A 15,047-nucleotide genomic window follows, 5' to 3' on the forward strand; every position below is an offset into this window, starting at 1 on the left:
TTTTGTAATTCTTTTCTCCTGGGTGACCCACTGCTGATGTCCCCCTTAAATATTAATCTAGGGCACATTTCTTTTCTTCGACAGTGATACTGAGAGAAATACTGTTCTGAACCCAACTTTTTTAAAAGTGAAAGGCATTTTCTCTCCCTCCTGTCTGACCGCAGTGATTTCTAGGTGTGGTGTGCACCATTTGAGTTTGCTAAATCCTTTCTACAGATCCTCGATACTCAATTTGGAATACAAAAGTGTTGTTCTAATATAATGATCTCAGTCAAGCACGAGTTTGAAAATTTAATTTTGTTAATTACTGGCCACTACGTTTTTGCTTTTATTTATAGCATCATCATCATCATTATTATTATTATTATTATTATTATTATTATTATGGAGTTTTTGAAACCCTTTGCTTCGCAAAGAAACGTTATTTAAGAATCTAACCTGGAATGCGACAACCTCTGGCCCGCCCTTTAGCCCTTCCATCGCAAAGGTCTCCAGGTGAAGCTTAGGTAGCTGCAGGGTTAAGTCATTCCTGGTTGCCGCAGTCCGTGACAGCGAGATCTGATCTCTGACCTAAAAGGGAAAAAACAGTATCAATGGTAATTCCCCTTCAGACACATTAACTGGGATGAAATGGGTCCCCCTGAGTCCACTGAGTGGACTTGCATTGATCGCTGGACCTGAAATCCATGAATAAATTTAGGACTAATTGATTTTTCGTTGCAAATAAATCTCTAATTCAGAGTGCTGGGAGAGAATGTTAAGAAGAAGGGGGGGGAAGCATCCCCTTCTCTAGACTGAAATGAGATGGGAAGGAAAGTCGCTAAAGGCTTCTCATCCAACCAGTACACAAAACACTGCAAACACACAATTTGAGGTCAAGGAAATCGCAGCGCGAAATTGTACGCAATAAGCACCGTACGGATAGAGCCATTATTGCCTGCTTGGTTAACAGAGAATCGGCACCTGCCCCAGAGAATTAACACGCCACCAAAATATTTTTAAAACAACTGTTTTGACATTCATACAACGATGTTATCTCAAAGCCTTTTTTTTGCAGAAAGGTCTTGATTTTGTTCTTTTGTTAATAGTCAGTTGTGTTGCAAAGCTGCCCGAGTATACTTAACAGAGAGTATTTTTTAAAAATGTCACTTGGTTAAGCATCTTATCAGAAGCACGGTGATAGGTTCCTATAAAAACTAACTAGCAGTAGGCTCCGGTACAAGCAGCTAGAATCAGTATTCTTTTCCAAAGCCCAAGTAGTTTGGATTTAGTATTCCAAAAGGCAGAGTTTAAAGAAACAACAACAACCCGCTCAGCGCTGTAAATGAGATATTTCCATACATATGTAGATAAATATAACCTCGTGCAGTTGGTATTGTACTGCCACCTTCTGTCAAGGTGGGAAATCCCTTCGTTCAGTATGTGTTCAGTAAAAGGAAAAAGTACAACATCGGGGAGGGTGGGGGGGTGGAAGAACCACTAGTTCCCACGCTTGTGTTTATATTAACATCCAAACAAACAACAATCCTCAACACGATTATTACTACTGCTCTGTATGCCGAATCCTGACTCCCATTCAACAGCAGTTAAGCGAAAACGGAAGTGGAGGCTTCCAAATTCCTCCAGCGTGGTTTCTCCTTCCGTATTTGATTAGCCGTAGTCGCGATTAATTAGGGTTGCTATATGCCTGGAATTTCCCGGACATGTCCAGGATTTAACTGGCAAAAATAGCCAGTTTTCCCAGAGGGGGGGACGGACGGACATGGCAACCCTAGATTAATCCAAACTGTAGCACACTCGCTTCAAAACTCAGGGTTCAAAATTGGCTTGCTTCAAACAAACAAGGTCAGGGTTAGTCACAATTGTCAGGTTTGGATGAATCAATAAGCTGCAGCCATAATAATAATAATAATAATAATAATAATAATAATAAATTATTTGCAGCCTGATAGGAGAAAAGAGGACTGAGGAATGTGCCCAGGGCTCACCTAGGCTGATTTCTAGGACGCATTGTGACATCCGAACATAGACCGTGGTCACTGAACAAACGATGATTTTTCTTTGCAGTTGTATTACTGCATAATACACAAAAGTGGTCACTCTGAAATTGCACAACCAACTGGCAATCTTTGGTCAGATCTTTTAGGATGATGGGAACCTACAATAGTAACTTGGTCAAAATCTAGCGCCCCTTGTCTGAAAAGCGAGGTAAGAAACACCAAAATACAGGTGAAACTCGAAAAAATTAGAATCTTGTGGAAAGGTTCGTTTCTTTCAGTAATTCAACTTAAAAGGTGAAACTAATAGATGAGATAGACTCATGGCATGCAAACCAAGATATGTCAAGCCTTTATTTGTTATAATTGTGATGATTATGGCGTACAGCTGATGAGAACCCCAAATTAACAATCTCAACTTTGGGGTTTTCATCAGCTGCACACCATAATCATCACAATTATAACAAGCAAAGGCTTGACATATCTCGCTTTGCATGTCATGAGTCTATCTCATATCTTAAACTCCAGCAGCTAATGAAAACAATTGCTTACATAAATGGACTTTTCCACGATATTCTAATTTTTCGAGTTGCACGTGTATTAACTTTTCTATCTGTCTGACCTGTTCGCCGTTTGTGATGTTTTCTTTTCCTTGTTCTTTTCAACTGCCTTGGTAATCGAGAAAAACTGTAGCTATTATCAATCCATCTACCTCGAAAAAAGACTGCACAATGGGGAGCCCCTCTGAGCAAACGTGCATAGGATCTTTTCTTTAATTAAAAGCAAAAGGTCTTTACACACGACATATAGCTTCAAATCTATTCCTTCTTTTATTCTACAAGGGGTCAACTGTAACACTTTTAAACGAGTAATATTCTGCCTTGTTATGCAAATAATAAAATAATAATAATAATAATAATATCCAGTAGCTCAACTGGATTGCATCATCCTGTGCTCCAATACTAATGTGCTAACATATAAAAATATATATATCACATATAAAAATTATTCCCAGGAGCAGCAAATGGTGCCAAGTACTTAATCTTAAAATCGGAAAAAGGGAGAAAAAAATCAGGTAGCACCACCTATGACAAATAAATACTAATTATGGATCTAATTAACACACCCGATATGAACGAACTAGGATACCTTACATAAAAATAATACCATTATAAAAGCCGATTGTGAAATCCAATCTGGAGACTTCAAATTCTATGTGATATTTCCTTCTACAAATAATCCTATTTTTAAGAATAGCCAAATGCATGCATGCATAAATATACAGGTGAAACTCAAAAAAATTAGAATATCGTGGAAAAGTCCATTTATGTAAGCAATTGTTTTCATTAGCTACTGGAGTTTAATATATGAGATAGACTCATGACATGCAAAGCGAGATATGTCAAGCCTTTGCTTGTTATAATTGTGATGATTATGGTGTACAGCTGATTAAAAACCCCAAAGTTGAAATTGTTAATTTGGGGTTCTCATCAGCTGTACACCATAATCATCACAATTATAACAACTAAAGGCTTGACATATCTCACTTTGCATGTCATGAGTCTATCTCATATATTAGTTTCACCTTTTAAGTTGAATTACTGAAAGAAACGAACCTTTCCATGATATTCTAATTTTTCTAATTTCACCTGTACATGCATGCTGTCCGTACGACGTACAAATGTTAAGTGAGATTTTACAGATTTATAGGATACACACACACATACATTCTGTGCTGTAGTCTATGGGAATAGGGAGCTTTACAGTTTCCAGGCTGACCTAAAGAATTCCTGTCAATACCTGTGGCTGCCAAACTTATGCACTATAATGCAATTTTTATAACAGCATAGGTCCTTCATGCATCCTCTTTTCTGCACATACTGTTCTGGGTTCAGGATGGAGAGCCCAATGCAACAAACAGGGTCTCGGGGGGTTCTTCTGTCAGCATGAGTAATTCTGTTCAGATGTTAACCTTAATACAAACACGTTGTTTTCACCATACCTCTAATAATACACATTTCACTGGATTTGTTCTGGTTCATATATGCTAACGTTCCAGTTTCTCATTGTAGCCAATATGCACACAGATAAAAGAAAACATTAATGTGGATTAAGGTACTAAGAATTTATCAACATCAAACCCACCAGTGGGGTTTTTTTTTTGCCTTCTACCCTTCTGAACCATAGTCAATAGATCTAAATATTTTACTGCACCCTGGCCAATTCATTGTTTGATGTTTAAAAACGCACCCAGAATCAAAGAAAATTTATTAAATTTGAGCCCCCAAATGAGATACTATTAGCTTTGAAAGTCAAGTTTAACTGCGATATTGATGATTCTCTTTTTTCTGTGACAAAATCCACCAGGGAAATCCCTGATGTCAAAGTACCAAAGCAGATTGCTAATACCGAGGCGAGAGGGAAGGAAGGGGAGAGAGCCAGAGGAAAACAATATATACACTATGTAGGCATAACTCCGGCGGCAGTCGGTCCTTTAACCCAATCCCTGCCTGGTTCTGTTCCTTGCCACCAGGGTATATATCATAAGCCGGACAATAAAGCAAAAAACAAAACAAAACCGTGCATATCTTTAAAATGCAACAATTGTAATAGTAGCTCAGCATCAGAAAGGAATGAGATCATTCCTTAGATATAAACCTCTGGACACCATAAGCCCAAAGCTCACGCTCCAATGTTTTTAATTACCTTTGATGGAAATGGCTGCATTTTCCCCCATTCACAATATACATAAAACCCAAGAATAATGCTTTGCTTAGCTTGTGTGTGTGTGTGTGTGTGTGATAGTTGTAAGTGGCATGTATTAAAAACTCACAAAACCTATATGAAGTGAGAGGAACAGAAATGCTTTGCTTGCATAATGTTTCCGGGTCAAGAATGGCCCGATCGCATGATGTTGTTGTTGTTCAGTCGTTCAGTCGTGTCCGACTCTTCGTGACCCCATGGACCAGAGCACGCCAGGCACGCCTATCCTTCACTGCCTCTCGCAGTTTGGCCAAACTCATGTTAGTAGCTTCGAGAACACAGTCCAACCATCTCATCCTCTGTCGTCCCCTTCTCCTTGTGCCCTCCATCTTTCCCAACATCAGGGTCTTTTCCAGGGAGTCTTCTCTTCTCATGAGGTGGCCAAAATATTGGAGCCTCAGCTTCAGGATCTGTCCTTCTAGTGAGCACTCAGGGCTGATTTCTTTAAGAAATCAGCATGATAAAAGTCTGCAATTTTATCGCATGATAAAAGTCTGCAATTTTATCAGGACAAGTTACTTGTTGTTTAGAAGAAGAAGAAGAGGAGGAGTTTGGATTTGATATCCCACTTTTCACTACCCGAAGGAGTCTCAAAGCGGCTCACATTCTCCTTTCCCTTCCTCCCCTACAACAAACACTCTGTGAGGTGAGTGGGGCTGAGAGACTTCAGAGAAGTGTGACTAGCCCAAGGTCACCCAGCAGCTGCATGTGGAAGAGCAGGGAAGCGAACCCGGTTCACCAGATTACGAGTCTACCGCTCTTAACCACTACACCACACTGTTGTAACAATCGTTTTCTGCAAATTTATCTTCTGCACCATAAAAAATAAATAAAAACAGTATTTATTTATTAAAAAGGAATGGCCCTATCAATATAACTCTCGCCCAGTTCCGATCTGGACTACAGGTAATTCGGGTTCAGAGGCTAGCACAGCAGAGAGAAGGGAGCTTTCAGAGTTGCACTAACGCCCCTGAATCAGTCCCATTATGTCACCTAATACAGTTTTACCTACAGTAAAATTTGCCCTCGGCTGTGGATAAACTGCCAATGTTTCCCCACAGGGCTGAGATGCCACTGTAGCACAAAACTGGGTGCAAACAAGTCTTTTAGGCTGTGGTGGACAGACGATAACTCGTTTAAGAACTACAAAGGACACCCATTCTGAAAATCCAATGGGATCCAATGCTCTGCAGGATATGGGTGCCATGGGCAATGGAGGCCTATGTCATGCAGCCTTCAGGTTGCTGAAAAGCTGTTTGTCTGATGGAGACTAAAATAAAGGAGGATGCGGAATGCACCAACAGCATGGCTCGAGTCAATACTGTGCTGACCCTCTACCCAAATGATTTTAAGGGCCATAAGGTAAAGGGACCCGTGGCCATTAGGTCCAGTGCGCCAAAACTAATGCAGGTTTGTTGGGGGGGGCGTGTTACTGGGTTGTTGTTTTTATTTTGACTATATATTTTGTGGTTTTATATTTTATATTTTGATTTTGTTCTGTGAACCGCCCTGAGACCTCCGGGTATAGGGTGGTATATAAATTAAATTAGTAATACAGTCGTACCTCGTGTTGCGTTCGCGGCAAACCCAGAAGTGTTTACTTCCGGGTTTTGCCATGCGCGCATGCACAGAAGTGCTCCACATGGTCTGCGCATGCGCGATATCACTGCTCAGGTTGCGGACTTTCGGAGTGCGAATGGCACCCCGGAACGGATTGTGTCCGCAACCCGAGGTACCACTGTAACAACAACAACAACAACAACAACAACAACAACAACAACGCTTTAATATAATTACTGGAGGTACTTTTATTTTCACATTTATATATTGGCGGAAAGAAGTGTTCTCCAAGCTGAATTCCCACGACAGTTTTAAAGCTTCCATAAATATATATAAACAGCTTCAGATTTTGGCAGGGAAAAAGAGGAAACTCATTGAAAATCCTCGTGTGAATCCCAGACTAACCCAGGGGAGTGGGTCAAGTTGGCATGGGATACAGATATTAGTGGAATAGCATGAGAAGCTACCACAGGGGAACAGTAACCATACAGTACCTGTAACTGTAGTTGCCAACCCCCTGGGGCCCTAGGTGCCTGAGCACCCACAAAATTCCCCATGAAGTGGCCAGCTACCCACAAATTTCGGCACCAGGGCCGTGCACGCTGCATGGCACCCACGGCCCCGGGCACCCACTGTCAAGTGGCCATGTGGGCACTCTTGCCTGTAACATAAGAAGTGGGTCTGTGTTTTAAAAACTCAGCTTACTGAGGCGAAGTTTGAAAGCTCCCAATTTCAGTTGTATGGAAATGGACCATTGTCCTAGCTTCCTCTGTCCAGCCGAAATGCCACCTATTTGTTGTTCTTAGCAATGAACGGCTTGGATGAAATGACCTAATAGGAGATTAAAGTCTATTGACAATGAATACCAAATAATACAAATCAAACATTCTAGTTAGTAGACTGGGAGTTGCCCAGAAAAACTGTCTGCGGACAAACGCCGGTTCCCTCGGCCTGTAAAGCGAGATGAGCGCCACAACCCCAGAGTCGTCCGCGACTGGACTTAACTGTCAGGGGTCCTTTACCTTTACCTTGCCATCTTCCCACCCATTTTCATAAATCAAGAGCTGAGGCAGAAATAGTGACTCCAAAGCTATCAATGGAATATTCACGTCTTTAACTTGGAGGGCGAGGAGAGAGAGCGAAATCAACAAGAGCCTACGTTTTCGATCACAAATTGAAAAATCTCTGGTTTGGAAATGGGTAAAAATTATGGAAGCAAATAATTAAGGTTAACCTGGATATTTATGTCATGCCCCCAGGCGCATGGGGCCTGATTCATGCACTGAACAAACTACAAGGGCATGATAGCAAGAACACATTCAATACTCCCCTGCAGCTACATGTTTCAGGGTAAGATACACGATCTTCCAGGAAGCTCGTTTGCAAGCAATGACCTTCTCCTTGAGGAACCCCTGATAAGCATCCGAGGAACCCTGGAGTTCAGAGGAATGCAGTTTTAAAACAGCTACACTAAAGGATGGGGCGGGGGGAGAAGAGAGTGGAGAGCTCACCGCTCAGAGCAAACTCTGTTACTGAGACACATCCTGAAGCAATGCTTGAGGAACACTGCAAAAGTCGTGCTCCACGTCCTTCAGAAAAACAATAATAAGCAGTTGTTGCAATTTCTCAAGTGCTTCATGTGTGTCTTCAAAGTGGTTCTAAACAGACAACTCTCATAGTAGGCTTGTTTTGTTTTTTTTATTCACTCGTGTCTAGGGTACATTATTAACCAAGTTGACATATATCACTTAAGGGTTGACAAAGTATGGGAATCTTCTTCTCAGGACATAGTGTTGTATTAGATGGTGCCCTTTCATTTCCTTTTAGCCCCTCCAGCTTCTGACACTTGTTAAAGATTTCCTGAATCTACCACCTGAAGGCAGTTATTCGAAGAAGAAGAAGAAGAAGAAGAAGAGGAGGAGGAGGAGGAGGAGGAGGAGGAGGAGGAGTTTGGATTTGATATCCCGCTTTATCACTACCCGAAGGAGTCTCAAAGCAGCTCACATTCTCCTTTCCCTTCCTCCCCCACAACAAACACTCTGTGAGGTGAGTGAGGCTGGGAGATTTCAATGAAGTGTGACTAGCCCAAGGTCACCCAGAAGCTGCATGTGGAGGAGTGGGGATGCGAACCTGGTTCACCAGATTATGAGCCTAAACCACTACACCACACTGGGATCAGCACTGCTTCTGGTGCTGAGGGATCGCTGCCCAGTTCCGAAGCACCTACGCCACAGGGTTCTCTCAGGATTCTATTTTGTCCTCCATGCTTACTGGTGAGTGAAGTCATCCGGAAGTTTGGGGCAAGGTGTCCCCAATATGCAGGTGACACCCAGCTCTATTTCTGCTTTTCATTCCATTCACATAAGGCGCAGATGTGTCGGGGTCTGGCAGGACGCTGATGAATGTCCTCAGGGGGGAAAGGGCCTAGAGTCTAACTCGGGAGGGGGAGCCAGTGGTCTGTGGGGACCTATACCAGCCAGGAGGCAAGAATCAGAGGCGGGTAAGGTTTCAGAGCTGAAGGGTAGAGCACAGGATGGATCAAAGAGGAGGAGAGACAGGTTCTTCCCCACCCTCTCCTGCACCACTGTCCCCCAGAACCAGGTGGGGATTGAAAAGGGAGGAGCAGAGAAAGTTTGGATGGTGGCTAATGGATTGAGGTTGAATCCTGACAAGACAGAAGTACTGTTCTTGGGGGCGGGGGGGGGGGCGGGTGTGGAGAACTCCCTGGTTCTGAATGGGGCAACTGTGCCACTGAAGGACCAGGTGCGCAGCCTGGGAGTCATTTTGCACTCACAGCTGTCCATGGAGGCACAGGTTAATTCTGCGTCAAGGGCAGCTGTCTACCAGCTCCATCTGGTATGCAGGCTGGACCATAAAGAAGACTGATCACTGAAGAATTGATGCTTTTCATGGACTGCAAAAAGATCAAACTTATCCATCCTTAAAGAAATCAGCCCTGAGTGCTCACTGGAAAGACAGATCCTGAAGTTGAGGCTCCAGTATTTTGGCCACCTCATGAGATGAGAAGAAAAGACCCTGATGTTGGGAAAGATGGAGGGCACAAGGAGAAGGGGACGACAGAGGATGAGATGGTTGGACAGTGTTCTCGAAGTGGCTAGGATGAGTTTGGCCAAACTGCGGGAGGCAGTGAAAGACAGGTGTGCCTGGCGTGCTCTGGTCCATGGGGTCACGAAGAGTCGGACATGACTGAACGACTGAACAACAACAATGACTAGGGTGCTGAACACAAATTTTATGCAAAGCCCCAATCCATTTGGTGTTAGGTAGGAATTCTTCCCATAGATAAAAACTGGCTATTAGTCCTTGTGGCTAGGTCCTTCCCTGCTACTTCAACCGTATGTTTTAAGATTAATTCACCTGCTTATTTTGCTGAAGTGCTGCTTACATCAAGGGAATGCTTTTGTCATGAGCAACCTTTTTCATGTTTGCTCGCAGACGGTGGCAAATTAATCCTTAAGCGATTTGATGTAAGGTACAGAATTAATTCGGTACTTGGAGGTTACCGACACAAGGGACGGGATGATCCGGATCATCTTAGATCACTTCCCTGCTTGTATTCTACAGTATAGTCTCAAACACACATCTGCAGGACAATTGTATGCCTGTTTACTTAGAAGCAAGCCCCCTGGTTTTCAATGGACTACTCATCCAAACCCAATATATTCTTAAACAAGAAATAAAAGCCAACACATTTTTAAAAGGATACATGTCTCGGCTGAAAAAAAAAGAGGAAAATTGTCTTCTATTTTAACAAAAGAAAGTTCAGCAAAATACATAGCTCAGTCAGTAGAGCATGAGACTCATAATCTCATGGCTGTGGGTTCGAGCCCCAGGTTGGGCAAAATATTCCTACCTTACAGGGGATTGGACTATATAACCCTCATGGCCCGTTCCAGCTCTACGATTCTATAATTTCATGAAACACATTTCAGGGGGTGGGGAGTCTAGCATTTAAAAAAAATGAAATAGAAACATCAAACCCAAGCTCAGTTGGACGAAAGATTAATTTGATCCAGGCCCTTTTAAGCAAACACTAAGTACAATGCCAAAGCTATTCTGTATTTGTGGGATGTGCACAAGAATATGTCCCTTATGAACAGATTTCACTGACCTTGGGCTGGAAGTGAACCCATGTCTGGAAAAAATAACAGCTAACGCATGAACTAATTTCACAGTACTCCATGCAAGGATGTTTCCTTACTTAAGGCAAGGCACACACACACACTCAGACTTTCAAAAAAAAATGAAGACAGACGGGCTCTGGCATTAGTTACTAAGATATGTCTAAGCTGAAACAGTTTAACACATGGATATGACATTCTGCAATGTCTTATCTTTAGTTTGTCAAGGTTTTCAAATCCCTCTTGAACTGGAGTACCATTTTTAGCTTGGCTAGGTCAGAATGACAGTGAGCAATATGAATGATGGCACACTAGACAGCTATATGGACAGAGATGTCATCAGCAAGCCAGCTGTGCCAACACCTGTATGTCCTGCACAAGTGATCTTTAGGAACACGGATCAAGGAAACCAGGTCATTAGGAGAGCCAAACAAAACAAAACAAAACAAAAAGGCTGGTTGAGGCATTTGCAAAATAAATGCACGAACACCAAGAGGCATTATTCAAAGGCAATGCTAATGCACAGTGTATATATAGAGTCTTTTTTTCAAAATTCACAGCCCATGATTCTTCCAGAAGGTGGAAAGAGAACTTATTGAAATATAAACATGCCATGATCCTAATTGAGATCAAAGCGATCCAAATCGTGTTTCACGGAGCCCTTTTCTTTTTAAGCAACAGCAACAAATGGGTGCTTCTGAAACTCTTAAAAATATTTTGTTTCCTTGTAGATGTCTTGTGTGTGTCTCTACTGGTCCGCTTCACCTGTGGCAGGTACCAGGTTGATCGACAAAAGCCAAGAATAGGTACAATACAGGCAACAGCCACCTCAGAGTCCTGTCACTATCCTGTCAAGTACACCTGAGCCTTGCAATTCCATATTTGTGAATCGCAACTTTCCAAAATATGGAACACACTGAAAGGAGAGATCAGAGCTGGTCTTTGACCGTAATAAAGAATAATGAATGAAAGCAGAGATCTTTCATAACATCGTTAGACTCCTACACTAAGCAAGCAGAAAGCAAATAAGTATCTGTAAGGGTCCATTCAAAGAACTAGGGTCCCCTGGCCTTTTTACTGAAAAATCTAAATGCGCCAGAAAAATCTATTACTCAAACATCGTTTTAATCTAAATCTCCAGATAATTCAAGTCCTTGGGATTGCTTCAAGGTTCAGCACAAACCCAAGTACATTGCTGCCACAATATGAATATTAAAAAAGCAACTTTACTACTAGGAGTCCTGGCGTCTCCTCTGTAAACATAGCATATACAAGTAACCCTTTTGTGGATGTGGCCAAATTTGGAGCCATGTTCTCAAGGAATATGGATGAACAATGCTAGACTATAAACAGGGGCTGGCCGCCACTGCCAGGGCTGGATTGCGAGCTTCCAGACATCTCTGGCTGGAGTCTGAAGGAGACTCAAGTCCTGGGCTGATTCAGCAAAGCCAGTTATTTGGCTCTTCCGATGATGTGCTATTAAAACGATGATTCTCAAGATGGGACGCAGCTCTCCTGAAGGTGATATAGGCATTTGCTTGGGAAGGCACAACTTTGTCCAAGGCTCAAAGAAGATGATGATGATGAAGAAGAAGAAGAAGAAGAAGAAGAAGAAGAAGAAGAAGAAGAAGAAGATGATGATGATGATTTTGGATTTGATATCCCGCTTTATCACTACCCAAAGGAGTCTCAAAGCAGCTAACTATCTCCTTTCCCTTCCTCCCCCACAACAAACACTGTGAGGTGAGTGGGGCTGAGAGACTTCAGAGAAGGGTGACCAGCCCAAGGTCACCCAGCAGCTGCATGGGGAGGAGCGGAGACGCGAACCCGGTTCACCAGATTATGAGTCTACTGCTCTTCACCACTACACCACACTGGCTCTCACAAGATCCTGCTTGTGAGATTATACGCATTGGCAGCATTGGTTAGAATTGTGGGAGGGGGCAGATCAGGACACCAACTGCTTATCCTGCGCCCTCTGCCCTACCCCAGTAGCCCAGCCCACCACTGCTCAAGTGTGAGGCGGGGAAGGCCTGAAACATCATGCCTTCTCTACATGTAGGGTCCCTGTGTGGTTTGGAACCTTGCGAGATAAGGCTACTAAGATCCAAAGGAGGCTTATGTACTTAGAGGGGGGGAAACCTGTTTCCACAACTTCTTCTCAGACGTGTGCAGGGGTATGGGGCAGATAACAGGGATACGATGGGGGGGGGCACGGCTTGCAAGTGTGGCTTTGAACACCTGGATAGGAGGAGCAAGAGTCAGGAGATGAGGTCAAGGGGAATGTGCTCGCTCCCCTAACTGTTCCAATGACGGCTGACGCTGCTTGCAGACAGATGGAACCAATGCCTGTGCTTTCAGGCCTGGGCTCAGGTTACGTTGCAGGTCCTTGTAGCATTCATTTTAAAGCATACAGTGGTACCTTGGGTTACATACGCTTCAGGTTACAGATGCTTCAGGTTACAGACTCCGCTAACCCGGAAATAACGCTTCAGGATAAGAACAGAAATCGTGCTCTGGCGGCGCAGCGGCAGCGGGAGGCCCCATTAGCTAAAGTGGTGCTTCAGGTTAAGAACAGTTTCAGGTTAAGAACGGACCTCCAGAACGAATTAAGTTCTTAACCCGAGGTACCACTGTATTCAAACCCACAGCGACTACTTTGGATAAGAGGAAGATAATACCTCTCTCTAGGAAAGTGCATCAAAACTAATGCAGGAAAGCCACTTCCGCCCTTGAGCAGGAGGTGGAGTTGTAGGCGTCACGACCTGATCACGCGTGCAGGGGCTGAGAGCTCAGCCCCTGTACGTCTGGTGGGATTCCCGCCCGCATCGCTCATGGGCTGACTAACCCAGTCGGCCGGGGGACATGTCCTGCTTCCTTTCCAGTCGATGTGCATCACTGAGCTCCTTACTGGTGGTTAACCCTTCCCAGACTTCCAACACACGGGTTGGGGTCGTCTATAGTCGGTTAGGGTCCAATGCCTAAGCCAATACCGCTCAACATCCATAACCAATAAAGTTGTGGCATTTTCGCCCATTAAACTTATATGATGTGTCAAGTGTCATTATTTCCCACGGGGAGGGAGGGACATTGCCACGCAATGTGTACTCAGGTGTCTCTTTGCCGGCATCCATCTGTCTCGGGAGTTGGGGGAGGGGTAGTGGGGGACGGGGCACGATGTGATCCTTCTGGGTAGTTTGTCCACCTTGGTCCCCCCACTGCACTCTGCTCTCATCTCCTAGAAGCTGTCGCCATGCAACAGCATACTTCAACTGGCTGGCTAGACCAGGCAATGGGAGCTGATGGGTCTCAAACCCTCAGTGACTGGATGAGACCAACAGTGGATCCAACAGTCAAGAAGGCAGTTTCTGCATGTGCTGTAGAGGGAAGTGAGGGGCAGGTGGGGCTCATCAACCTGGGAAGGGAGCCCATCTAGGAGAAGGAAAACTAAACCTACGCTGCCTTCCGGCTACACTCATTCGTGAGAAAGGCTTCAGGAGTAAACCTCGAGGAACCATGTGTCTATTACCATCCCAGTAAATACACTGGGAGACTGGCTCCTAACATATACAATAGCAGGAAAGAAACAGAATATGCACATTCAAATTTGGATGACATGGTCCTCTTTAAATGATGCACTAGGTACTTAAAATTATGTGGACACTGAGAAATGAAATGAAACAGTTTGCTACAGACCATAAAACCACTAAGATACGGTACTAAATCATATCTGCACTGATCAACTCTGAACTAGTTCACCAGATAGCTATCTGGTCTCTCTCCATCCTCTATCCAATTTGTTATGTACTGAACAGCAGTTTAACTCTAATCTTCCCATCTGTTGCAGACTTACTTGGAAGTAGTCCCACTGATTGAGTGGGACATACTTCTAAGTAAAAATGTATGAGATTGAGTTGCGTGACTATATATATGACAACCATGAAGAATGCGTATCTGAAGCCCACAATTCCAGCTTTTGTGAACTGTAAAGGGAAAGCGGAGAAGAAGAAGCTGTCATGGGATAGTCTGCGACACACTTTATCTGGGAAGGCAAGGTTTTCCAAGTTGACTGTTGATGGGGTTGCGTCAAAAGAAAACTTCTTGGGACAGGAGAGAACAAAACAAAACAAAAGGAGACTTGAAAGGTAAGTGGATCTTGGGAACACCTGGGTGGTAAAATATTTTGAATTTACTTAAATACAACGAGGAAAGCCTGTGCTCGTTTTAGAAAACCAGTAGCAAGGACAGTGGTACATATAAAATAGATGGAAGGGGTAAGCAGGAATAGTTTGGTGCAACCAAAGTGGGGAAACCACAAAGACTTGGGAATTCCTGACAGCACAGGGATTTGGCTAGCTGCACCTCAAAATTTATTTAAACTCTTTGGGATTCTACAAATTCTCAAGCCCGGTGACGTCAGCTGATGGGAGGGTGGGCCTCGTTGGAGGAAAATGGCTTCGCTGGCCAAACTGGACCCCCTTGTGGGCCAAGATTTGTGCACATGCTGAGGGTCCCTACTCCTGTGATAAGTACGGCTCCAGACCCTCCAAGTGTCCCTATTTTCCAGGGATAGTCCTGGATTTAC

General features: G+C 43.6%; 1 protein-coding gene across 1 annotated transcript in view; it reads right to left on the minus strand.

The window, feature by feature from the left end:
• Window positions 1-15,047, minus strand: part of CCDC171 (coiled-coil domain containing 171) — a 190,377-nt gene that overhangs the window by 55,589 nt on the left and 119,741 nt on the right. Inside the window, exon 23 of the mRNA XM_033173593.1 lies at window positions 439-570. Within this exon, the coding sequence (XP_033029484.1) occupies window positions 439-570 (132 nt within the window). The remainder of the gene's footprint in view (window positions 1-438; window positions 571-15,047) is intronic.

The sequence above is a fragment of the Lacerta agilis genome, chromosome 16 (assembly GCF_009819535.1).
Source record: "Lacerta agilis isolate rLacAgi1 chromosome 16, rLacAgi1.pri, whole genome shotgun sequence".
Lineage (NCBI taxonomy): Eukaryota > Metazoa > Chordata > Lepidosauria > Squamata > Lacertidae > Lacerta > Lacerta agilis.